At 39.2% G+C, this 26987-nt stretch overlaps 1 protein-coding gene across 1 annotated transcript in view; it reads right to left on the minus strand.

The window, feature by feature from the left end:
• Positions 1–1374: 1374 nt before the first annotated feature.
• LOC133265357 (ubiquitin carboxyl-terminal hydrolase 12-like) overlaps positions 1375–26987 on the minus strand; it is a 29986-nt gene continuing 4373 nt past the window's right edge. The window contains exons 2-9 of the mRNA XM_061445793.1: positions 19088–19168; positions 14781–14994; positions 13606–13832; positions 12297–12373; positions 11355–11438; positions 10508–10705; positions 8662–8740; positions 1375–3691 (exon numbers count right to left, since the gene is read on the minus strand). Coding sequence (XP_061301777.1) covers positions 3590–3691; positions 8662–8740; positions 10508–10705; positions 11355–11438; positions 12297–12373; positions 13606–13832; positions 14781–14994; positions 19088–19168 — 1062 coding nt within the window. The 3' untranslated portion in view covers positions 1375–3589. The remainder of the gene's footprint in view (positions 3692–8661; positions 8741–10507; positions 10706–11354; positions 11439–12296; positions 12374–13605; positions 13833–14780; positions 14995–19087; positions 19169–26987) is intronic.

A 26987-nucleotide genomic window follows, 5' to 3' on the forward strand; every position in this document is an offset into this window, starting at 1 on the left:
CCCCTCTAATCCTAATCTACCCAGATCACAGAAAGGATTCAACTGTTTTCCTTACAACACACCAGCTAGGGCTGATGTTGCAGGAGCGGGAAGGAAGCAAACTCAAGTAGCCCGAAGGTTAATCAGTGCAACAGCAGCAACCGCTGGCAGGACTTTACATGTTGAGAATTAATGATGTTTCAGGGGATTGCTTCCTTTTGATGAACACTGAGGACCACAATGGGAAGGTTTTACTTGTCTCAGGGGCCTTTGTTAGTCTATTTTCTTTCTCGTACCAAGCAAATATGATTTAAGCACACGCTAACCCGAGCTGGCATGGTGACTTCAAAAGCTCCTGCTGGTAACCAGAACACGCCAAGCACAACCACCAATTCATGAACAGCCTGTTCCTGAGGTTTTTAAGGCAGAATCTCACCACAAACAAGCTATAGAACTGCTAAAGTAGAAGCAAAGATAGCAACACAGGGTGCGCTTTGCTTCAGTTGCTGGTCAGCAAAGACAGGTCTTCACCCTTACTCCAGCTCTGGAGTCCTGGAGCAACAAGAACAGCCCCCAGATGCTAGTATCAATCCTGCCTTACTGGTACACTCAAAATCTAAAGCCACTTCACTTCCAAATGCTCTGATTTTGGTTGTTTGCCCTCAACAAAATTAATTCAGGATAATATTCTTTCTAAAAGTGACTGAAAGTCAAATTCACATTCACTGGAGTTAAAATTAGCTCCGTTTATTTATCTGTCGCTAATGCGTGACCCAGGAGGACAAAGACCAGACAGCAGTTGGGATTTAAAATGTGTTTCTAAATGCTGTCATTTCCCAATCTCATTTGCTTCTCTTGCATTCTGACCCAGTCCCATGAATTCCTTCTCACAGGGGCAAGGTTTTCATCAAATTTTCCCAATATAAAAGTGAACTCCAGTGAACCACTGCGCAACAGAGACCTGGCCTGCTATGAACTTGAAAAGCTCCAAGCATATGGCGCTATTTTTGCTTTTAAATGTCTCTGTTCCAGATCAGTCAGATAATATTTGCAACAGTCTTAGAGTGCGACAGCAAGGGGTGAAAGAGGGAGAAGGAAAAAGGAAATCCCAGTGAAGGACAATGGCAGAGCTACAGGGGATGAGGAGATGAAGGAATCCCAGCAGTGGGATGTGCCTGGGGTGACCTCTCCTCAGTTTACCATCACATCAATTATCTACAACACTGAATTAGTAATTTCTCTTGGTTTAAACTAGTTACACACAGGTTATGAGCATGCAAATATAACAGGGTCCACATCTCCCAGCCAGCACAGAGGGAGCTGAGAGCCAGCAGCTAACCAAGTACTTACATTTCTGCCTCTGATGGAAATGCAAGGAAAAGCCTTTAAGCCATGTGCATTTGATCATACATGATCTTTATTGGAGACAGGTGGGGTCATTTATTATACAGAAGTAACATCACACCATTCTCTTCCAATTTAATTCCTTTTAAGTCTCCTTATAAATCTGTAGCAAAAGTGCACTTTGTTTTTAATCTATAGTATATATCTTTCAATATTCTCTCTCAGTCAGGTATTTTATCTGTAAAAATGTATCACCAGATATACAAAATACATGTCTAGTGTCCTACATTAAGGTCTGTATTTACCTGTTAGATTATTTCGCTCAGTGCTCTCTTTTAGTTTCATTTTTTGCAAGACTTGGTGATGAGTCTTCTGGGAGTGGCATCACGAGAGGACTCACAGCTTGTGAAGGGAGAAGACTCTTGGCCAGGAACAATTTTCACACAATAGGAACAAGATGACAAGAACATTTGCTGTTGGTGAACACATCTTTGACAATGACAGTACTCTGTATATAAAAAAAGCAATTAAAAAACCCAACATCCATATTTTAACTTCTGGAAGAGATGTGCCGGGAGAATGGAACCTGTACCCATCTGGAATACAATGGCAATGGTTAATTTGCACTTTGAAGACAGGAGTTACTTACTAACATTCTGGTCATGGGACAAGAAACAAGAAACACAGAACCACCACAAGAACCTGTTTGTGAAATGCTGGTTTCCTGAGGAGTGTTTTGGTAAAATATTTTCTATCCTGTACAAGCCACAGAATTGCATAAGTTAAATGTCCTCAAGAACAAGCAGCACTGGTACACACCATGAGTGGCTGTGCTGGGAACAACCACACAGAGGACAGCTCTTGTCACCTAATAAGATGGAGAAAGGAAAATACTCATTTCCACTGGTAGTTTAGAGCCAGCTGCAACAAGCTTTGGCACAGCAACAGCACTTGTCAAACAAAGTTACAGAAGATTTTCTGAGATTCCTTACAGACTTCCTCAGTCTCTTCTTTCTAGTTATCCTTGAGATTATAATATATACACACGTAACGGATAGTTACTTTTCATTTCAGTCTTCAAAAGACTGACAATTTCCCCTGTTAAGCAAGGCCTAGAGAGGTAAAACAATCAGAAGCATATTTAGGAGAGCGTTGGGATTCCCAGATCAACACAAACATTAACGACAGACGATGAGAACACTTAGCAAGGGAATCTCTGGGTTGGTTGGTTGGTTTTCCTTCTTACATGTTCATTACCTTGAAGACTAAGAATAACTGGATTAGTGACATAAATAATGCTTCCCCTGGTTAACCCTTCACAATTAGTGCTGTTTCTGTGTATTAGCATAGATTCAAAATGCTAGTTGCATCAGTTTATTGTGTACTGAAATGTTGAACAGATCCTGTTTCAGAATGAGGGCACTTTTGGTTTATGCAATAGCTTCAAGAAATGCTTTAACTTCAAGCTTTCTACAGCAACTGGTTGCCAGGCTTGCTCTTCAAAAAGGTAACTGCTTTTCTGCTCCCCTTAAATCTGCAGCAACGTGGCTCTGAGTCAAAACCTCTGCTTCGAAAGAAAAATGCACAATATGGAGAAAGTCCTATACCTTCTGAAGAAGAAACAGAACAGTAAAACCAAGAAGCAGCAGCGCTGTTAGTGTTATCTAAACCCAACATAATGCATAACGGGGCAGTTTACAATGCTGCGGAGTGAGTTTTTTGTCTGCTTTTTTATAAAAATTACAGACTTGACATTTCCAATACATCTTAGCTTTGTACTGCTTCTCAAGTCTGAGTCACCAAAAATATCCAGCAACCAGCTGCTGCTCATATCCTAAAATATGCCTTCAGCTGACACTGAATATTGAAATCATTCTGCTAAAATACAGAAAAACGACGATGGCAGAAACCAAGGTATAGCCTCAGGCCAACGTTACATGGTAAAAATCCTATAATGCTACTTTTAAATCTCTTTTTCAGTTCATGAACAAATAAGCAGCCAGGTTTCAAGTAGAGGTAACACAGATTTTGGAAGATAGCACGTAAAAAAAGCCCAGAAAGAAAACTGGAACAAAAGCTCTTCTTGTTAACGGCAGTCAGCACTAATCCTCCACGAAATGGCGGGGAGAAACCTTTAGTCACCCCGCTGAATCTGTCCTGGTCCTACAGCAACAACGAGGAACTGCTTCTGCTGTCACAAATATGCTCCATTTGGACATATCTTGATCCCTTTTTTTCTTTTCTTCATATACAGGTATCTTTTGTCTTAGTCTCTTGACTGGTAGAAGAGAATATAGCCAGATTCTGAGTTTTTGGAAATGTCTGATGTTAACCCATAGAATTCTTCAATGGCTTGGGCATCAATTTTCTGGAAATCAATGAGAGTTACAGTTAGCCTCAGTCAAAGCATCACCCGCAGAACCCCCTTCCCAGACTAATCCTTATTTCCATTTCTTGGAGGTGATGCTAGAAAGCCACACACTATTAATACAGAGACATTTCAGTATCATTGAATACAACCAAGACATCTTTTCCATTTAATACCTTATTCACTATTGAAAAAAAGGAAATCAAGATGAAATAATAAACCTCTCTGAAGTGGTGCACTCTTAAACTGGACTATAAAAAAGGGATCCATGAAAATGTATCCTTAAAAGAGTAAACGACATTTTTAGATCTGCTTTCTCATCTGGACTAGCATTATCCTTCCTGACTCTAGGTTTGTAGTGTAAACAAAAAATGCAGTCACTGATCATCAAAGATTTTTGTGCAGTTGGAAGTATATAAGGACTATCTTGAGCAGATTTAATATTCACCTAAAGTAACTCCAGATTTTAAAGTTCTTGTGACCCTCTTACATAGAGAAGTCCTGAAAGTGCCACTGGTAATTATAGCATGAAATCTGTGGATCTCATCTGATTGTGATGATCTGGTCATACGAGAGCTGTCCTTCCTCAGGATCTGCTGGTACAATGCCTAATGGATATTACTACAAAGTTTGTGTTTTAAGAGAAATAAATTATTTGCCATATGAATAGAATTAAATGGTGTGTTTATATCTAAAGTTGTGAACTATACGCAGAAAAGCACTTTTTCACTTTACACTCCAACCAGCAAGGCCTGTAGGGCATTTGAAAGGGCTTTTAATGATGCAAGTTCTACAGTCTTGATCCCACTCCTGAGAAGAACTGGCTTCACATTACTAAATTTGATTCTGCAGTTGGAGGAGAGCAAGCATGGAGACCAAACCACTGAAATAATATACTCCCAATGACCTGTGTTGCTCAGCACTCCACTGTGTTTTAGCATCTCAAAATACTTTTAGGATTCTAGATTCACAGAGATGAGGGGCTGAAGTAGCCCAAATTTGTTGTGGAGGACCAAAGGAAGACTAGCCTAAAGTTCTCCTTAATTCCCCAAGGTATAAAGTTGAGGAAGCAAAGAAATGCTCAGAGAACAAGAAGCTCTGGGCTGAACACCTGCTTTGATCATGAGAGGGAACAGCAGAGACCAACTTGTGCTTACATCTTAAAAGAAAGGGAGCACGCTATGACTCCACCAAGTAGCCTCCTCAGCTACAGAGTCTATTTGGCAGTGAGCTAAATCATTGCTCACCAGACTTCAGCATCACCAGCAAACACAAAAGCCCTGGTTTCTCTGCACAGCACTGCCAAATGTGCAAGTTTAGGCCATCCTTTCCCCAGCCTTTCTGAAGCACAAGAGATATAAGAAGTTTCCAGAAGGTGCATCTAACTACAGGACAGAGCCGCAGAAATTGTCCATTGTATAGTTTTGTTTAACATCTTCTGCTAAAATAAAAGGGGGGGGGGAACCCCAAACAGCTGTTTTGTCTTTGTCTTCTCCATTCAAGGACTTCAGAGAAGCTGAGGGCTTTTGTGTTTTCACACACTTTATTAACGTAACGTCTACTACAAACTTAGACCCACATTTTAACAGGAAAATAGCAAAAGAACATTTTTCAGCCATTGTAATATATTTAGCAGACAACTCAAACATGTTTTATTCTAAGTGCCAACTAACTTGCCATGCAATCAAGCCTATTTCTAGGACTCATTTTGAATGCAACTCAAACGTTTGATGTAGATTAATTCATCCCACAGATATTTTTAGCCTTATCACAGCAAAACTGACTTCCTCCTTTATTTTGCTATCCACAAAAAACCACAGTGGAACTGAAAGAATGTGCATATGCACTTTATTCTTCCCATCCTTAACTGGCCAGACATATTGCGGACAGCAAATTTTTAACCAGTTGTAGCTTTAGAGTAACAATCAGTTGATGGTTACTTTTAGGATCCTCGAGTCTTAACTGGCATGAAGACTATTTTTCCTGTTAACTGAGTTTACATATCCTTTGCTCATCTTCAGACAACTATTCTGGTTCCCCAAATCAAATCCTTCTTTCCCACATGATTCATAGCGCTTAACTGGATGCTGCAGATTTCTGACCAAGCATTTAAGCAAATACATACAATCAATCTCCCTCTTTGCTCAATGTGGAGAGCTCCCTGGATGGACATTTTCCCCTGTTTCAGATAAACATTGTCACTGTGATGTATCACTTAGCTGCTCTAATGACAACATGTCAAATTAGCCAGAGATCATTTACTCGGGTTTCTCAATTAATTTTCTTGGCACAGGATCCCATTTGGACTGATCTGCCTCCTGGATTTGATGCAGCTCCTTTTCACATATGCTGTAGTATGTTTGATTACCATCTATCTTCAATTTAATTGAAAGTTGGCTTTCCAACCAAATCCAAACAGATAAATAAACATGACTTCACTGCTTCTGACATTTACTGGGTAATAAGGATAAACTACTTCCTACTGACAGTTCAGAGCTATTAATTCACATCACTTGCCAAAAATGCAACAAAGCTTTTTAAGGGGAAAAAGCTTTCTCCTGGGTTCTCTTTCAGTTGCAACATCTTTATATAGGTACAAGGGCTTTGGACTCATCTTCTGAAGTCTGCTAAGTAATACCTGGTTTGCTATGGAGCCAGTTCACACCTAGAATGTTAAAGTGTGCAAGGATTTAAAAAAGGGTAAAAAATAACCTTTCAGGTTCCGAAGAGTCTCTGAAGAGTAGAAGGCTCCTATGTTTGGCCCAAAACCCAGAAACTTATACAGAATCCACATTTTAGGGGCTATGGGAGGGTTTTACCACTCCGTTTTTGAGGACAACCTCTGTAATGTCATACGTAGCAATATATTTCCCCTAGTGCCACCTTATGACTATCACAAGCAGTCTGAAAGCAGTACTTAGTCAAGTTCAGAATAGATATTTCAACTATCTAGGCAGCAGATGAAGTGACAAAAGTAGTTGTGGCTTCAGTTTTTCAGTGCACAGCCTGCAGCACTAGTAAGGAACTAACCCTCAAGAGTTGATGACTAAGTGGGATGAGAGAACAAATGAGTAAAACTGCAGCTACTTCATTCAGCAGCCTGTAGCATCAGGAGGAGGAGAGCAGTCTCCGCTATCCTGTTCTCTGTGATCACTGAATCACCAGAAATTCAGGTGAGTTCTAGAAGGTGGAGGAAAGAGTGGTATTTCTTTAAGAGAAGCAAGTCAGAGGTAAGCTTCATGTTCATCACACTTAGGAAGCTTTAACAACAGACAGTCAGTGAAAAGATCCTGTGGAAAACCCCAGGAGGGGTCCTGGAGCTACATCCTCCAAAGCAGGTCAAGGAGCAGCTTGTTCATCAGAAAGGGACAGTGATCTCAACTGAATCGTGCAAAACTCACATGCAATTTTTCATGCCCTCCTCTGGTAGGAACAAAGCCTGAATTCCACAGAAAACAAACATATGCAAACACCAGCCAGGGAGAGAGAATCTTCTAGCAGGAAAAGGAGTCTTACGCTTCTGGATCCCACAGCCAGGGCAGAGGTAGTGCTACAGGATAGAACTATGCTGCTGAGCATGATCAAGACAGTGAAACCATGGAAAGCACAAACGTAGAAGTTTCAGATCAAAGAGCTTTATTTTTACAGCATTTTAAATAAATTCTGTAAAAGATGAACTTAAAGAAAGCCATGATTAAAGCCAGAAAACCAACTTAAAGGAAAAAAGAAGGCATCCCTCCAGAAGAGAGGAACTACATACTTTTGACAGTTCCTTGAATTTACGATCCCATAACAGGCAGTGCATATTTAAACGCTGTATTTTGGCACATCTCTAAGTGACAGCAGTGTTTGCAGATAAAAAGAAACCCTGTTTTGACCTAAATAATAAGATACAACATAGAAGTGACTGATAGAAAGCAAATACAGAACAACGAGATGGTTATTTTATATCTTCTTTTAAAATGTAAAATTTATCTCCTGGCTGGAAAAAGACAGTCAATACTTGAATTTAAAAATATTGAGGTGAATGCTGCTTCCAAAATTAGCTGACACAATTACAGACTTTGTTCATGACAGATACAGAGGAAAATAACCCTCAAAATATAATAATGGGAGAAAGTCAACTGTTCACAGCCATACAAGCTGTCCAAATTATCAGGAAGTCACCTCTGATGCACAAAGCAAAGAAAAAGACAAAAAAGGAGAACATACTACATCTTCTTTATTTCAATGCAAGCAAAGATTTTGCTGTGCCTATTTAGATCAGGCCTTAATTTCCCCATGAGATCTGAGAGGCAAACAGTACACTTCCATCTCTACAAAAAGCAGTTCTACTGTGGTTTTTGTTCTACTGTTTGATATTTGTTTAATAATTACGTGAAAGACATAGAACTATAAATAGTTTGGGTATTGGTCTTTACAGTTATGTCAGTAGAAAAGTTGAGGAAAAATCTGCTTGAGCAGACTGTTAAAACATTATTGCTAACAGTCCAAACATCTTGGTATGCTCTCAGGACCTTACTAGAGTCTCCCACATCTTTTTCTAACAGTTTTTCCACACTTCAATTTCTTGGAGAAAATTGCCTAGAGAAAAAGATCAGAAGTTCTTAGATGCAGCAATGAGATGCAACTATCACAAAGCAAGTTAGTGGCAAAAAGGAGTCCCAAAGGTGGGTTGAAGTTAGAGCATTTTACATCTTGAATAAGACAATTTCAGCCTGACAAGGTGCATACCACCCTGTGCCTGAGGTGTCAATGCAGCCCTTGTGTTTGGTTGCCCTTCTCCGTACTAGTTCTACAACAAAGATGTACAAGAATGCCCAAGTTTGCTTTTGAAATGTCCAGAATTATTTTGTGCACAGGTTTCACTGAAATACTTTCATAGGTGCAAAAGCTGACCCCAGACATAAAACCAGAGCTGGACATTGATGATGCCTACACTTGTTTTCACCATGTTATACTGTACCTACCTCTACAATGTCATCATCAAACAGCAACCAGAAGCCATGGCTCTTCACAATGGTGATATAATGTCCACGGTTTGGACCACTGCCAGAGAAAAGGATTGAAGACTTATTACTCTTGTGCCTACAAAGGCAGGCCCACTGCTCCCACATGACTCCAGCTATTACTGGCAGTTAGATTTCTCAGCTCCTTGTGTTGTCTAACATTACTCATAACATCATGTAGGTTCTTACACTTTGTCAAATTGCTTGAAATAAAATTTCTGTCTTGCCAAATGCAATATAGCCAAACTACACAATTTGTAAGTATTTCATATAGTCATTCGTATATTAAAAAAGCAACATTAAAGCCATTTTTTTTTCAATCACTGCTTTGTTACATTCACCACTGCTGAGTACTCTGACCACTTGAAAAATCTGAGTTACCAATCTACTAACCTCAAATTCTGAGAGAACAGCCCAGGGACACGATGGAAAAAATAAATATAAATATATATATTCCCCACCTTCCAGCTTTACTTTTTACTTAGGTTCTACATAAGGCTTTAAAATAACCTATATTCATATCAGCTTCAGGCAGAAGAAAGTACTTCTCTAGTCCTTCCAGAATTGTGTGTAACACTACCGGTCACAGAATGAAACTTCTCTGTTTAGAGCAACTAAATGAAAAGTAGAAGTATAAGGGCAAAATACTTAAAAACAAGTTCTGAGAAGTCAAATATTTAGAAAATATAGTTTCTCTTAAGTCTTTGGTAAGTTTCTAGTAAGAACTGAAGCCCAAGGAGTCACAGGGCTCCTAAAAGATGAGTTTGAGAAGAAAAGGCAAAGCCATTTAATACATCTGAATTATTATTCACCACTGTTAAAACATGTAAGTGTAGTTACAGGTACTGCAAAATAAGAATCTACAGAAGAAAATGAGCAACCTGCTCTAGTGGAAAGTGTCCTTGCCGGTGGCAGGGGGTTGGAACTGGAGGAGCTTTAAGACCCCTTCCAACCCAAACCGTTCTATGAAATTGCATAGGATAAGATCTTAAAATGATAAAAATAAATAAACCCCAGCACAACTGTACCACAACAGAAATCACCTAGAATGTTATGCAGTTTATTTACACTAAAACCTGTGCAATATTAGCACCTTGATTCTATTGTCTTGCTCCTCACAAGCACAGTTCAAAACATTTGGGTGCTGTAATAACTTATTACTTCAAAACTCCCACTTCCAGAGGGCAGCTGTATTTTTTTTGCTTTCCATGGCTGCTTTTTTTTCTTAAAAGCGCTTAAAAATATTTTCCTCTTTGCTTTTAAAAAACAGAATTAAAGCCACAACAACAACAACAAAAGTAATAGAATATGGGGATTTTAAACCTCCGCAGTACACAGCTTACGCCACACGGTGGCACCAGCTTCTAAAAAACCTTCAATGGTTTCCCAAGTAGCACCATGAGAACAGTGACTCGACTCTGTTTTAGTACGTGTTTTTCCAAGATTTGTTTTTATTTTATTCAACTTTCCTGGAAAGTAGGTTTGGGAATGTTTTTTTTTTTCTTGTTGTTTTTGAGTTTTTAAAGCCTGCTCTTACTTTGCTGCAGCTCAAAGGAACAACTTGTCTGAATTGCCATCATGCCTGAAAGCTGATGAAAGAACAAAGCTTAAACTGCGTACTCAGAAAGCAATATTTAAAGCAGTAAAAAGACTGAAACACTGTTGGACAACTAGCTCTGATGCTGCTCAGCATGCTCCAATACTGTCAGGCACCACACTGATAACATAAAATGGCATACAGTTGACAGACTCCTTTGAAATTGCAAGGGAATACATTTAAGGTCCAGAAAGCACAAAACCAATGTACCTGCCACAGTGAACAACTACAGCCACGAGGTCATACATTCTGTCAGGATTTGTAGCATCTCCTGAAGTGTTGAAGAGCCGGAGCTCCAAAGGAAAGACTACCCGGTAGGAGAGTTTGGTGTATCGATGCAGCTGGTCCATGTACTTGAACCTTTTTAAGTGCAGAGCTAGAATCATGGGCAACTTTTTCACTCTCATTCTGAACCACAAAAATATGTTAGACAAAGAACAAGGAGTTAGCAGATCACCTAAAACAAAGCTTTGTTCAAAACCAATTTTAATATGAAAAAGCTTCTTAGAAGGCTTCTAAAATGTTGATGAAGATTTTCAAAAGGCTGCTTTTCTCATGTATATTCCAGTGAGAAAAATGCAGTATTTATTCTGAATTATTAACTACACAACTGGCATCTAAATGCAGGACAAATGTCTATGTTGAAAACACCAGGTTTTCATCACATGAGTGGGAAGAAACAGATAAATCTGTCCTGCTGCTCCGGCTGTGACCAAGTAAGAGTGAAAAGTAACATTTCTGTATATAGTATTCATAGTGAAAGCAGATGGGATGGTTTTCAGTGGCTTTAAGCTGATTAATGCTAACTGGGGAAAACACGAATGTCTGGAAGCACCAGATAGAAGCTCTTCTGGGAGGAATACAAAATTAATCTCTTCATTTCTCTCTGATGAGGTTGCCATAAAGTTATTTGGTGTCTCAGCTTTTCCTTACTCCTTCCCCTAACACAGACTTAAACAGTCTTAATGTTTCGTTTCACTGAATTCACAAGGTGTATTTTTCCAACAGCTGCCCATTTTAAAGAGCATTTACATTAGCCTGAATATTTGAACCTTACCTCTTCTGTGCTTCCTGTTTACTGCGGCACTGCTCACAATAGTATTTATATTCACTGCAGAGAGTTTCAGTATTACTAAATCCTCTGTGGAAATGAAAGAAAAGTCAGATAAGCAGGGATAGTTACTCAGATCATCCAGTTCTAAGTTACTGCTAATAATGCTGAAAATAACCAAAGTACACACAGAAGATGAAATTCTTCTTATTCATATCGCTCGTAGCCCCCAAACACATTTTAGGTGTAGCTGTCCCAGTCTTGAGATGTACTATCAAAGTTCAGCTGGAAAAATTACACCCTCAAGTATTAACTGCATACTTTCTGGGCAGGAATCAAACACGGCACATAAACAGCAATAACGTGATTGTGTGTTGTTTCCAAAGGTAGCCACTCCATGTTTTCCAGACATTAAATGTTAACACCTATAGCCATTAGCCACTGACTAGCCAAACGTGGATTATCTTTCAGCTCCTAGCAATTATACATCCATTATCAGCTATTAAAAAGCCAGATGCTACATGCAACTTGCAGTATCCAAGCAGCTGATAAGCCTTGGAGCTAGCAGTTAAATACAAAGGGCAAATTTCTACCGGGGAAAAAAAAAAACATAAATCTAACCACAAACATGAGGACCAGGCAACTGAAATGCAGTAACAATGTTAAAATAAATAGCAATTTATTATGAAACCAAACATACCATGTTTCATTTTGATAAAACCTGACTACATACCACTAAGAAATCACCATACTCATTAGCTACTAAAACCCAGAGGAACCAGCAGCCTCAGAAACTCAGGATGAAAGTAAAATAAACATGGTTTAATGTATGAACATGATTTAGCATAAGTCAAAGCCTAGATCTGTCACACAACAGGTCAGCTACACCAGCTCTTTCCTTCTGACCAAGGGTAGGTATTTTTTCCATCCCCAAATACTTTCATTTACCTTAGACAGTGTGTAATTGATGTATTTTGTTCCACATCAACCGACAGATCCAGAAAGTCCTCATCTTTGCTACTAACCTTGAAGAAGAAGAAAAAAAAAAGAAGAAATATTTCATAACAGTTTAGAACTGGCAGATTTCTTTTAACCAGTTGCGGGATGGTGCAATGCCGTTGCTGCAGGTAGAGAGCTTCATGATAAAAAGTAAATACACGCACACAGAGGCCTTTTCTTGAGGTGAACTAAAACTGAAGAAATAAGCTGTGTTGTTACAATCCAGAGATGAATATTAAGGGGAAGAAAAAAAAACAAAACAAAAAAACAAGAATAAAACCAAAACACAGGGAAAAAAAGCCACAAAAAACCCAAGCCCCAGACCCCTTCTTGCAAAACATCTGTCCCCCTTGAGACTCCAAGACACATCTGCTTACTCCACTGGCAAAACCAAGTTTTTAACCACTCAGAGCTGGAGAAGCTCTAAGTGTATCCCACTCTGCTCTGCAGACTGAGCTAGCTTCCTGCTGCATTTCAGAGTTTAACAGTAAATAGGAAGTGGAAAATCAGGCAGATGGGGTTTCAATTAAATGAGTTAGCAGTCAGGAAAAGCAGCTTTCCATTTGTGGAACAGTCACATTTCGTTTCAAAATTCTTGAGACAATCTTAAGATCATTTTTAGAGCTTTTACTCACCACATAGCCCTAACTTAGATTTTAAATGCCAAGAACAGTCATTTCAGTTGTAATCACATCTCTCTTTTTTTCTCTCCCCATCTGGGTTTTCATTTTCTTTTTTAGAAATATTAAATCAGAGAACATGACTAACTACAATTTCCTGATCTGAAGGTGGTGTGGTTCTTCTAATTCTAGATGCTGCAGCACTTCATCTGCTCTCAGAGTGCTGATGGACCAGCACCAAGAAGCACAGATTTCCCGTTTAAGAAATTCAGTTTAACCCACAATTAAATAAATAGTGAGCAGTTCTGATGTAGAAACACAACATCAACTATCAACCACTGACACAGGAAATAACATGAAGACAAAAAGGCAGCTTGTATCAGTCAGGTGCAGACTGCCTTGATGGAAACAGGGAGGAGGAACAGAAAAAACACTACGCTCTTTCTGAGAAACATACCTTAATGAGTATTGGTTTGAACATAGAGGTGATACAGTCATAAAATAGGCTATGCTCCATATTTTAATAGAGAGAGTGCAATCTCATCTATCCTAATAAATGAAAAAGTGTGCTTAGTATTAGGGAAAATGATCCAGAGCCTGTCAAAAATCTAAGAGGTTTGGGTTTGTTTTAAACGTACAGCCTCACAGTTAAGACATCTGGTTTCATTGGTTAGTGTTCCTTGGAAGATTTCATGGACCCACGTCAGATCAGTCTTGTCTCCTTCTTCACTCTCGATGCTGCCATTCTGCAGTTTGCCATTCTGCTTCTCCTGCTTTTTCTCTTCTTGTAGTAAGTCAGCAATCGTGTTAAGTAGGTAGTTTAGGAATTCATGTGCATCCTGCTGCATATAATTATCAAATAATTCTGGAAAGAAAGAGATCAAAAAGAATGAAAATACACAGATACTTCATAATATCAAGTTATTGCACTTTTAGCAATCAGTGCCTGCCCTTCCCCCTTCTCTACCCTATCATACAACTGTGGGTTACACACTCAAGAGTCTTTGAAGACTTGCACTTCGTTATTCTCACAGCAGACATTAGGTTACCCCCATCTACTCCTCAGCTGGCAAGAAACAGGTGGATGCAAAATAACATAGAGGAAACTGAGTTTGGGCATTTCTTGGAACTGAAGCAAACCACAAGTGGTTTGAGGGGGTTGTTGTTGGGTTTTCTTCCTTTTGGGAGGGAGAAAACTAAAGACATTCAGATGAGTTGCCTTGGGCTATTAGTTCATTAAGTCCAGTATCAAAAGGCAAAAATCCCCTGCTCTGAGTTTGTTATCTTTCAAATTCAAGCAGGGATGATAAATCAACACACAGAACTCTTCCTCACAAAGCAGCCCTGGGAAATAGCCACTAGTTCTCATCATTAGGAATTTATCCCACCACAAATGTAAGAGAGCAAGCTAAGAGTGGCTGAGTCTCCCCGGAGAGTTCAACTCTGCCGAACTCCATGACATCTGTGTAGCCCATGACAATTTCTAGCAACAGCTGAAGTGTGCCGACTTGCAGCAGACCTCCACAGAGCACCATACCAATGGGGAATAACTGGAGCACCAAGACTTGTATACATGCTCTGTACTTGGCCTGTGCAAGCAGAGAAACAAAGATACCCAGATAGTCCTCTTTGACACAGCACAGTTCTGATACAATCTCTGTTCCTATGCTACAGAGGTGGTGAAAAATCACACCACAAACAGCAGTTCAAAAATCCTCCAGAAATCTGTTAAAACCTGACTATTCGGACTCATTAAGAAATAAACTGGTTTTACATGCTAATATCTACATAAAAACTTCATTTATTCATTTACCATTTTCTTTCCTCAATCGGGAAATAAATTTCTTGGGTGGGATGACTCCCACCTTCTTCTTTTGCGTAGCAATACTGTTGAAGAGATCAGAGAGGCACGTCAGGAGGCTTTCCTTCTTTCGAGGCTGCACTTTGTATGCCAAAACCTTTTCCCGAAATGGACGACAGAAATAAAGTGCCTGTAAGACTGAGTTGCAGTAGCAGGTATTGCCGAACTGGTTGAAACAGAACAGAAGGGAAAACAAACGTTCTCAGATTGGGTTTGTTAAAAAGTAGTAACAGAAAGAGGCTGCTCTTTAAGAAGGTCACATACTGAAAATGGAAAAGTTCTCTGTCAGAGTTCATTTACTGGTGAAATACTAGGAGGTATGGTGTAAAAGACTCATCCTTGTATTATCCCAGCTGGTAACAGCAAGAAAAGGAAGAGAAGACACAGTCACAGTGATACTGGGTACACAAAAAAAAGCAGGAAACCAATGACAAAATAAACTCCAATTGAGGGCTCATCACAAAAATCGAAACTTCTGGAGACAACACAGAATGCTGCTAATGCTGCCCGGAGAGATGCAGCCAATACTGCTCTGAGGGGTGCCAATGGTACAGCAGAACAGAGGGACAAGCATCAGTCAGCTTCAGTGTGTCTCAGCTGTATTACAGCAACCAGAAGCCAGTGCATGACCTCCTATGTTAGATTTGCCTGTGTCAGATACACAAAGTACTTTATAGAGATAGCAAGGTACATGTTAAATATTTCCTGTTTATAAGGAAATACGATGGGGAGTACATGATGCAGGCAAATTCAAAGAGCAGCTGGTTTACATCTGCCATATCTGAAGGCAGTGTCATTTCAGAGAAAGGAGGACAGTGATAACTTCCAGAGGCAGTGTTCCACATTTCTCAAGAAGAAGAAACACTCAGAGCACGGAGATACGAGTACATCACCCACAAGAAATACATCAGGGTTTTCCAGTTGTTTCGTTGCAATTTATTGGGCAATTGTATTGTACAATGCTGCTGCTTTAAACATTGAAACAGATTCTAGGTTTTCCAGTCTCCAGATATTCTGGTGATAAGATTCCGCATCTCAATAGCACTGAGAGCTAAATACTCTAAACAAATTGATCTTAGACTATGTTCTGCAGTCACGTTTCTGTGTTTAAGTGGTGCTCAGAGAATATTGCCACAACTGTCCACCAAAATTTGGGGTGATCACTGTAGCAGACTGATTTCAAGTTAATAATTAGAAACAGAAAATTAACAGTTAAATTCATACAGCAAAGAAGGTCACAGCATTATAGTTACATTAATTTACACCGCATGCAAACAAATGGAACAAGCCTTAAAACTGACATGAGGAAAACAAGTATGCAAGCTGAAAACATATATGAATAAGGATAGAACCTAACTCATACACTTGTTAGAGACCTAGGAAACAAACTAAAGCCCAACTACACAAATTAACTAAAACTAAACGCTAACTAAACTTGAATACAAGACAAAATAGGCAGGAGAGCTACCACAAGTCAGATCAACTGTTGTTTCCAATGAGGTATCTAATGAGTTTGTCTGTAATAATCCCAGGAAACTAAGAGAAAAGTAACTAGAAATTAGCCATCTTAAAATGATAATAATAGAAAAGCAGCTCACTGTAAATCTTAAGTCAAAAATGTTTACAAAGCAAGTAGTTAATGAGATTTCAGGACTGTATTAATGAAGAAATCATGTCAAAAAGCATGAAGTCAACTGGTTATACATGTCATGCCGTGATACCCAAACAGAGAGATATTATTAAAACCAAACTAAACAGAAGACCCAAAGGAGATAAAGAATTAAGATTCCAGCCAAATAGCTTTGAAAATTCCTGACAGTAAGATGCTTTGCAGTAAAGTGATAAGGTGAAAATTCACTTCATGGCATGCTTTAGGTTTTACAAACATCCTTCTAAGTATTTCAACTCTCTTTATTTGCTACTACCCTTACATAAAGTAACGTGGAAGACCTTTTACTCCTGAAATCAGTATCTTGCATGTTAACATTTTAGCTATTACACTGCATGCCAAATACGCTACAAAAAGACCGTGATACATTTTATTTCAACAATTCTTTTTCTCATGCTATATCAAAATCCTTCCAACTTTGAGCAATTTAGGGCACTGGGAAACTTCTGAATCTCTTGGTTATTGATCTACACTTCTCACTATTAGAGTTCTCCACAAATAAACCCCATTACATAGTATCATGGTTTTAAACTGCAATCAGTTTGCAGTTAGAAGTACAAAGCAGTCAGCTCTTTCCAATCGTGACTTTAACTTTGCTAGAAATTCTGCCTGGAAAAAAAAAGAGGGTTCTAATAACCCCCAAAACCAGCTTGGCAAGGCACTTCTCACAGGCTGATAAGTATTGCCAAACCTGAAGCTGTTTGCACAGATCAAATACACAATGTACAAAGTCCTTAAACACAAATGAAATACAGGCACAAACATGAAGGTTATAAAATCTTTTTCTGATGGTTTCTCTGGTATAAGTGTTTTAATTAGATGCCAAAACACAGTGGGCTTTTGCTTCAAAGTGACTGTATTTAGAGTCAACATTATCTGACTCTGTGAGAACTTGTAAAATTGCACTCTGTCAATGTAAAAATAAAGTCTGAAGAGCTCATTTTAAGATAGGAGCCTCTTGAAATGAAAACCGAGATGAAACTTGGGAACGAAACCATTGTTTCTTGCCTCTTGCACTTCAGTTCACCATCACACATACCTATTTTAACAGGCTGTCACAGAAGGAACAACCAGACCCTTCTCCCAGACTGCAGTGGCTAGAGCAATAGTCTGACTGCAGGAAAATCTGGTTCAGTTCACTGATCCAAAGAGAAAATAACTATTAAAGAACAGAGCCTGCATTGTCCATGGGTTCAACACCTGATTCTATTTGCAGTGCAACCACATTTACCAGTATTGATGCTGAAACCATGACACTGCCCTTTTAAAAGTTGCATTATGGAAGAACTTGAGATAACGTAGGACAAAGCTCTGCAGAACAACAGCGTGAAAACAGTCATCCTGAAGAAACTGGTTGCAAGGAATAAGGCACAACAGTATTAGTCATATTTTCTTCTTCAAACCAGAGAATGGATGTGGTTATAATAATTTTGGTTATTTTTAGAATGCTATTTTTCCTCTTCACACTATTCATCGCTCTGCTATTTCTGTTACAGTTGGAGATGCCTTCCATTTTTTCTCATTATGGTGCAAACCTCAGCAGCTTTGGAATGGCCATTAACACCATGCTTAAAGAACATAACTCAATGTGTTTAGATAGCCTGGTGTTTGAGAACACAAAGTGCTAGAAACCCACACAGAAGTCAATTAAATGAGTTGGTAATGAGCTGCAATATGTAACACATTAGTAGCTATGTTAACCTTATTTGGTATCAAAAAGAAGGTCATCTGTGGGCTCTCAATGAAATGTACCTGGATGACCAGCAAACAGAAGTATACTTCTAGTTTCTAGTGAGTTTCCCTGTATTTTCACCCCATAAACATGATGCCACAGAACCACTGTCACTGTTCCTATTAACTGACTTCCTATATTAATTGGTAAAAGATGTCAGGGCACCAGCTGCTTTTTCCTCCAGAAGCACTGACAACATCAACGCTGCCTTCTCCCCAGAGGGAATGTGGGTAGACAATTGTTATTGCCCAACAGATCCCAGCCAAGTCAGGTCTATCCAAACCGACAGATACAAAAAATACATCTTTTTAGAACATTTGTTACACAAGGCTGTCCAAACATACAAACAGGAGTATTACTACATGTAAGAAAATTATTGACCAAGTCCATGTCCTTCATTTTCTAGCTATGTCCTCACATACAGAAATTTCCACTAATCCCAGGAATAACATGTCTTTAGAGAAGTAACACATTTTCATTTTACAACCTCAAGGCTCCCATACACTGCAGCATCAGTGTAAAATCAAATCTCGCTTCTCTCGAAGAGCCTATGAACAATCTACACACTTTATCAATGTCCTTTCCAGTTAAATATTGAAATCCTGTAACTGGAAATGTACCTGAGTAGGAAGGTTTCTCTCAAAGACTTTAAATACAGTAAAAATATGCTTATTTATATAATACGATTAAATTGATATCTGCATTAATAACAAGGCAGAGCACCATACTGCAGGATGTGGTGTTCATGCAGTCCCACTTTTAGTTAGAAATATTCATAAAGTTCTAATAGAGAATCTTCTTCAATTCAAAATTAGGATATGAATTTAAAAACTTGTCAACTACAGAAAATTCACTTACATTGACCAAGCCAAAATAATGCTCATTCACAGGGAACTGTTCAGGACCAATCTCTTTCTCCAAAGCAGAGGCATTGGCGCCCTAAAAAGAAACAGAACATTAATGTCCAACCAAAAAAATTCCAACAGAATTCATACTATCCCTATAAAACCAAGGAAACTGAGAAAATAAGTTACCTCCAGTGAGAATCAGCATCTTGTGTTTCTTATGTTCTTCAACATGAAACCAATATGATGCTTTATTATAAAAGATATCATGGTTCCACTTCAAACCTCAACTTCAGCTGGAATTAGAGCTGTCTGATCTAAGAGATGGGGGGGTTGCATTTGAATTTATTTGACATTTGACAAGAAATTTGTCCTCACCGAAGACTCCAGGTTAGTCACAGTGACCTAGAAACACCCACTGAGATTTAGCCAAGAACGCATTGTAAAAATAAAAGACACTAACGCACAGAGAACTTCTAAACCTAGAGGGCAGAAACCATACAGGCTATAAAACCCATGAAAGAAAAGATGTCTTTTTGTCCTATGGACTGCACAAAAGCTTTGATGTGGCTGCTTATTATCTGTATCTCATATAAAGAATTCTTGAAAAGATCTTGCCTTCACTGACACTTTACATTAGAAATACTGTAATTTTTCTAACTTCATTTCTGGAAGGGTCTATGGACAAGTGAAACATAGTTACAAACCCCAGAAGAATGGAAAGAATTTTGTCAGACATTCCTCAAACTCAGATCGCCTACAAGTGCTTTGGCTTTGCCACCCTTAATTTAAGGACTATGTATTAAGCTTAGAGTATATTCTAAATCTCCATCAATACGAGGACTGCACTATTTTTGATACAACTGAAATATAGCACTACATATTGATATGGTCTTACCTGTCACATGAAACAGGAACTAAAGCATAGCAACATTCTAGTTTCAATTTTAACTTTGTCCACTCCAAATTCAAAGCAGTTTATGCATCTCTTTCCATTCGTTGCCTTCTTTAAATCTACCAATACCCTACAGCTGAGCTCCCATTTAGGATCTAGTATCTTCCCTCATACCACTCCATCTTGTCCTCTAACATTTATCTTCCAACAGTCCTTAGCTGCATCTTGTGCCGTTATCTGCGGAGTTGCCATCATTCAACATGGAATCCAAGCACTTTGCATTCTTCACTTTTGTTTTAAACATCCAAGTCACTCCACTTATAACCTTCTGCAAACAATAAGCAGAAATCCTTCTGCAGAGGTAAGCCCTCTTAAAACACCTCAGAAAAGCACTAAACAAACAAAAATCACAGCACAGCAAAATTCATCTGTTTCCCTGAAGCTCGTAATGGTTTTTAATTGCTGAGCAAATATTTTAATCATTTCCCTTAGCATTGTGCTATTGAGATAAACCACAGACAAGTAGAGACTACAGACAGTTCATCTGGACTGTCTTTAAGAAAGAAGTAACTAAAAATGTTCTAAGAAACAGAAAGAAAGCGAGAAATAATTCAGTTTATCAGAAGGAATGGAAACTTTGTAGTTGGATCTCCCACACTGGATTTATAGTGCATTGCATATATCAAAACAAGACAGAAAATGAGGATGGTTCAAAATTGGGTACTATAAAAAACACAAAAACATTCACTAGGTGCTGACAGATTTACAAGCAAGACTCTTTGCAAGCAGCAATTACACAGATATTTTTTGAGGCAGCAGCGCCAGCTCAAGCAGCTCCTCTCATTTGTTTCCCAACAGCTATTCCCTGCTTCCAAGTACCTCTTTTTCTCTCTACTATCTCCCACAAAAAAAAAAAAAACAAAGCAAATCTAGGCATAGGTATAGACCTATGAGGAAGAACTGCTGATACAGGTCTCTTCACTTACGTTGCTCTGAACAGCACTGACTTTGGCTAACACCACAGCAGGCAACTATAACGTACGTGCTTTGTAAAAGCCACAGGTTCTGAAAAGCTTTTGGTCTTGAAATCAGAGCCGAGTGCTAAATGAGGTTCCTTTGCTCTGACATTCTGCATACTTTGAGATTAAGGAAGGGATATACGTAAAATCTGCAGGCTTATGAAGCTCAGATTAAATTTCTCTGGACTCTTCTCAACTCCTCCCTGATATCTGGTACTGTATTATAGAAACACCAGAGAAACAGACAACTAAGGCAGGTACCACAACTTACAGAACTAGTGAAACTAGACAACCTTAATGCTCCATTCTGCAAGGCAACATATGGAATAAATACCTGAACAAAAAAATAAAGGCATAAGAGTTTAAATTTTTAATCAAACTATGCTATAAAGAAATTAATAATCTCCCACAAACCAGTGCCGTAACCCAGCTAAACCACCAGCCTGTATTCCTCATGTATCTACCCATTAACTTCACAGCTTACATGAGTCTTTCTTTTAAGGGCTTCCTTGCATCTACTGCCCAGACTTTGTAAATTTGGGAACTTAACTGCAGGGGCAGATAAAACTATGAAGGCTTCTTTTATAAATTAAATGCTAAAGTTCAAGTCAACCTGCCCTAGAAGCTGCATTTAACCTGACATTCGGTTGCAATGGTTCTGAAGTTTCTTGTCAGAGAACATTTGAAATTAGCATCCCAAAACCATAAAAAAAAAAACCAAAACAAGACTCAAAGTGACTGTGGGAGGAATCAAAGCTCACAAACTACTCAAACAGTTGTGAAGACGCAAACTTGCAAATTAAATAACACATAACATACTGAAGAAGCTCTGGACTATGAGCATGCCTGGCATACCACGATAAAGTAACTACACTGCAAACAGTACAGAGTGATTTATCATGAAGTGAATGTCCAGGAGAACCACACTACACCAGGCAACAAGGATGGAAGGGAAAAAAAAGGATGACAGCACAAACTGGTCATGTTTCAGGATGGAAATAGATGATGAGCTTGTGAGTAGGGCTGCAGAACTGGAGTCAAATTCAGCTACTCACAGTCCACAATCTTTGCAACTGAATTTGCAAATAAGAAGGAAACGTTCTCAAGACACTGCTCTGCTAGTCTGGCTCAGGAAGAGATGGTAAAACTTTCTGTCTGCAGCAATGTGAGCAGGAACAAAACACCAATTTATGTAGGCAACACAACTACCCATGGAGGAAACATCCCCCTCCTTTAACTACAGTGGTAATACTGGTTTACTTATATAATTAGACTTGGAGAGATGAGAATTTATCACTTCCACGGTGGTGGGGGAGGTAACAACTCAAGTTTCAGCAACTGGTAATGAGGATTTCTAATCTTCTAGAAATTACTGGGACTTAAAATGTTGTTGTGGAGGTTGGCTGCACTTCCCAAGAGCTTCCCTGTTCCGCTCACACCCCCGCCAGCAGAACTGACGCTGAATCCAGGGCCAGCATACTCAGCTCGGTGGGTTTCTGCAGCTCTGGCACTAGTAGTCAGATAGAAAATGGAAAGCTGCCTGGCCCACGTGAGTTGCCATCAAAAAGATCCCAAAAGACCAACAGTAAAGTATTTTCTGATAGCTGCAGTGATTTTCTTTATGTATATAGCTAATTAAAAAGGGACCTACCCAGGAACACTCGTGCTCACTGATTCCCATCAGAAATGACAAAGAAAACCATATGCAAACAAAAACACTCAAGGTTGGGCCAGATGGTCACTGAGGTCCCTTTCCAAATCCTATGAAATTTTCCTCCATTTTGCATACCCACTCAGTGAGGTACCAACAGCACATACAGGGAAGTTAGGGTAAATACTGGTTTTACTCAATCCTAACACCAACAAAACATGCTTTGTAAAGCAAAAAGGGATGCTAAAATAAAAAGGAATGCAAAAAGACCAATTTCAAACTCTCTCCTGGGGTAGCTGCCTAACCAAGTCATGGCAGATGAAGTGATCCCACAGTACAGCTGAAGTTTTAACTGAGGAACCCATCAAAACCAGGGTTGAGATATATCAAGTACTCCAACTTGTAAGCTATGAGTTTTTTTTGCTCAGTAGAAAAGTCTTAAAGATTCATTTCCATTTTGATACGCTATGCAAGTAGAAAAAACAGCAGTAGTCTTCTGTTTCTTAGCCAGATTACACTGCTAATTCATTGTGTCACCAGAACGAGATAAAGAAATATGCTTCAGCATTATGGTCTCTTACAAATTCTGCAGTTTGTGACTATTTCTGCAAAGATGATGAGTATTTTCCTGGTCTAAATTTAATAGATTTCAGAAACTGGAAACGTATCAACAGCTTCCAGGGTTCAAATACTTCTATGCCCTTGAAAGCACTTGAATTTGTAATTATTCTCACAGAAAAATAGCTTATAGATTATGTTCACTTATCTGACAAGAGTCATAAGAAGAAATTACTGTTGGAAGATGAAGTTATCACTTCTCTACTCGCTGTACATAAGTAGCTTTACAGACAAAATTCTATTAAAGCTCAGAGCTAAAGAGTTCTTCTGAAACTGTCGCTGAACAGAAGAAGAGCTGGGAGTTATTAATGACAACTACATAGCTCAGAGCACGAACTACAGTCAGCTAATGAGAGCAATCCACATGTCCGGCATCCACACGGATCTTGCTTCAACTTACAACTTTTCCCTTTTTACTACTATGAATTTTACCAAGTCCCAGTGAAATCCTGATCCCCTGCAAAACTTGGCTGAGAGTAAGTGGGATATTATTACAGACTAAGTAACTTTATTGATTTTTTTACCCTGAACTAACACTTTCACACTTTGGAGGAATTCACACTTCCATTTATAAGGATCTACTTTTTGCTGCTACGAAGGTAACTTTGCAGACGCTGGAATGGTTTTAAAAGTAATGTCATGCTATCTTGATAAGCATGTGAGCAGACCTTATGAGCATGGAGCTGCTACAGCTTCAGTAAGAAAAGGACTAAAATTAGCACGACACTGGGTCAGTATTCCTGCTGTTATTGGGAGCTCCTGTCAAAAAGAATCAGGTCAATGCTGTAAAGCTGCCTGAGCAAACAGGGAGCAGAGAGGCACTGAAACTGTAAAATGAGGAAAAAAAAACCAAACCCCACAAAGTGGATGATGGGGAAAGGGTTACAAGTGGGAAGATCCCACTGTCCTGTCTGCAACAGCCTTGCAATCTGGTGAGGGGAAGCCAAGTAGTTCATGGCATTTACCACTGGGAAGCTGCAAGTCTCTCAAGGATTAGAGAGCACATGAGGAGGTCACAGACAGCTGTCCCACACCGTTTGCAGGGTGCTAGTCTCATCTGCTTTCACTGATGGTGGAGTATCTCACATTAGCACAGTCACTACCTATTAGCAACTGGGTGTACTTTCTAAGCTGTAGAGGTGGATGTGTGACAGTCATGGGACAGGCTGAAGACAAAAAGTGGCACAGTAAGAAAACAAGAAGAAACTATGATGAAAGAAGAGGGATTGTAAGTGAAGATACAAAAAATATTACCATTAAAATAGTCATTAAAGAAGGCTACAACATAAGCAGCATTTCTGATTGCTCTCATCACATAGTGTTTTTGAAATTACACAGGAGCACCCATGCAACAGCAGACTGTCAGTGGCTTTCTAACCATTCATGACTAGCTCAACATTATGAGACAAAACACTAGAGATTGGTTTGATTACTTAGAAGGACATGGAAATTCAGACACACCTAAGCAGACCGTGCACTCCTCAGACAAATGCTACTGAGTTTTTTAAATGCCAAGAGGACGAAGCAGTTGCTTGAAGTACAAGAGGAGGAAATAACTAGAACCATGAAGCTCTTCTCATCTTTTCAAAATACACAATCACAAACTTGCACTTTCTTTTTTTAATACTAATGTTCCTGACAAAATCTACAAAAAGTCTGAGTAAGTCCTTGCTGTGCTTATTTTGGGATGCTCCAAGATGAGAGATGCTCTATTTACAGTTCATTTGTAGACAGCAGATTTTCAGAAGAGAACACTTAAAATCTGGATGTATATTACTGCTCTAGGAAAAATCCTATCTGTTCATTTATAATGTTTAAACTGTGGTTTCCTACGCTTGTCTATACACTTCAGCTGCTTTAGCCCAATCTAAAATACACACAAGACTAATATCAGCAGATTACTCTTAACAAGCTAGAGAGAATCAGTTAATGTAAAACACTCTCCGTACAGTCCATAGATATCTGAAGATACAGTAATTTCTCCTTGAAGAAAGGCTGGGTTGTTTTAGCTCAGTGCAAAATATTAATTTCCCCATTACATGCTTTCTACACAAGTCTTTTATCCTTCTGCTATTGCAATTAATACCATTCAGTTCAAACACAGTAATCAAAGCATTGCAACTTAGGATCTCTCTCAACTTTCATTACAGCTGCAAGCTCAGAAGCTGCAGAGCATGTTGAGAGAACAGCCTGTTGAAATCAAAATCCCTTATGATATACTAGCTTGGGCTCAACACTAACTCAGCCTTTGGATTGGAACCAGCTTCTTCTCACTGAGCACACACATGGACCTGCCTGCAAAAGACATTTTCCTTAAAGAAAGGCAAAAAAGAGAAAGATATCTAGGAGATATAGCAGTGCCCAGAACATATCTGGTATATGAAGTCTCTAATTATTCACTCAACTCTTTCTATTTAAGAAGTTAGAGAAGCATAAGATCTAGCATTCAAAAAAGAGCGAGGAAGCAGCTTTCAAGTGGCACAGAAAGGCCTCAAAGGACACCATCATGCAGCCTTCAAGATGAGAAGAGCTAGTTAAATATACTGCATAACTGAAAACTGGTATTTAAAGAGTGAGCAAACTAAACCAAAAACACCCAAGATGGGGGAATAAAGAACAAGCTGGCCAAGCCAGAGCTACTTAAAACCTTTCAGGAAAGAGATCTGAATGAGATGATACATTTCATAAAGTCTGCCTGCACTTACTTTGCTGTATTAGCTGTGATAATAGTTCCAGCTTCTGGACTGTGAAAATCACCATGTGGGGGAGTGCAGAAAGGAGCAGAGCTGGGGTCATACTTCTGGAAGTTCACAGAACACACCGTCATGGTTTCCTAAACACAGAATTAGATGTTCCTTCCCCACCTTTGAAAATGCCTTGTTGTGTAGCACTGAGGTGAGATACAGACAGCTGGCAGCTCAGCTATCACTCACTGTGATTTAGGGTATGAAATTATCCTTTTCACGCACCCAGGAAGGCTGCCATTCCAGGCATAACAAATTATGGTAAATTGAACTTTGGATTCTAGCACTTCCCATGCTTACACAGGCAAAACAAACTGATAATCTTGAAAGGAGCAGGTATAACAGTGTCACAGGCTTCTCAAGACTCCACACTTCCAAATCAGAACCTTATCTGCACAGTCATTCTTACAGAGCACTCCAGCTCCTGCCAGTATCAGGGAGACCACAGTGAAAGTAGGAAATGCAGTATTTCACAATCGGTTTACTACCATGAAGTGTGTAAAACCTGAAGCCTTAATTAGAGTGGGTTTAAATAAATTAATACAGAATGCTTTGTAAACTGTTTCACTAAATGTTTATTCAGTCAGGAGCTGGTCTTGCAAGGTCCACAGGATCTGTGCCTCACAAAGGCAAAGCAGGTCATACACTTGTGAAATTCTGGAATTTTATGCCCTATAAAATTAGATAGTAAAGCTAGGCTCCAGTAAAGAGCACAGATGGAAAAGATGCTGGATTAAAGGAAGTACAGGCACTACCTGCTTTGAGCCTCAACCTTTGTAATGTGGTCCTGTAAGCGACCTATTTCCCACTTCTTAGCCACTGTCTCAGAGATCACCAACATGATCACAGCTGGTTCATCCACCTGAGAAGAGCTCCACAAGATTTCTCCTGACCTTGGGTTTCTCTCAGGTGACCTAGTAACACACATAAGAGTGGAGGTCTTCCTAGTATAGCTCTCAGGTTATTTTATACAGGTTATCCTGTAA

Source organism: Pezoporus flaviventris, unplaced genomic scaffold (genome assembly GCF_033815535.1).
Source record: "Pezoporus flaviventris isolate CSIRO_AGI_PZ_B2104156 unplaced genomic scaffold, CSIRO_AGI_Pfla_v1 ptg000005l, whole genome shotgun sequence".
NCBI lineage: Eukaryota > Metazoa > Chordata > Aves > Psittaciformes > Psittacidae > Pezoporus > Pezoporus flaviventris.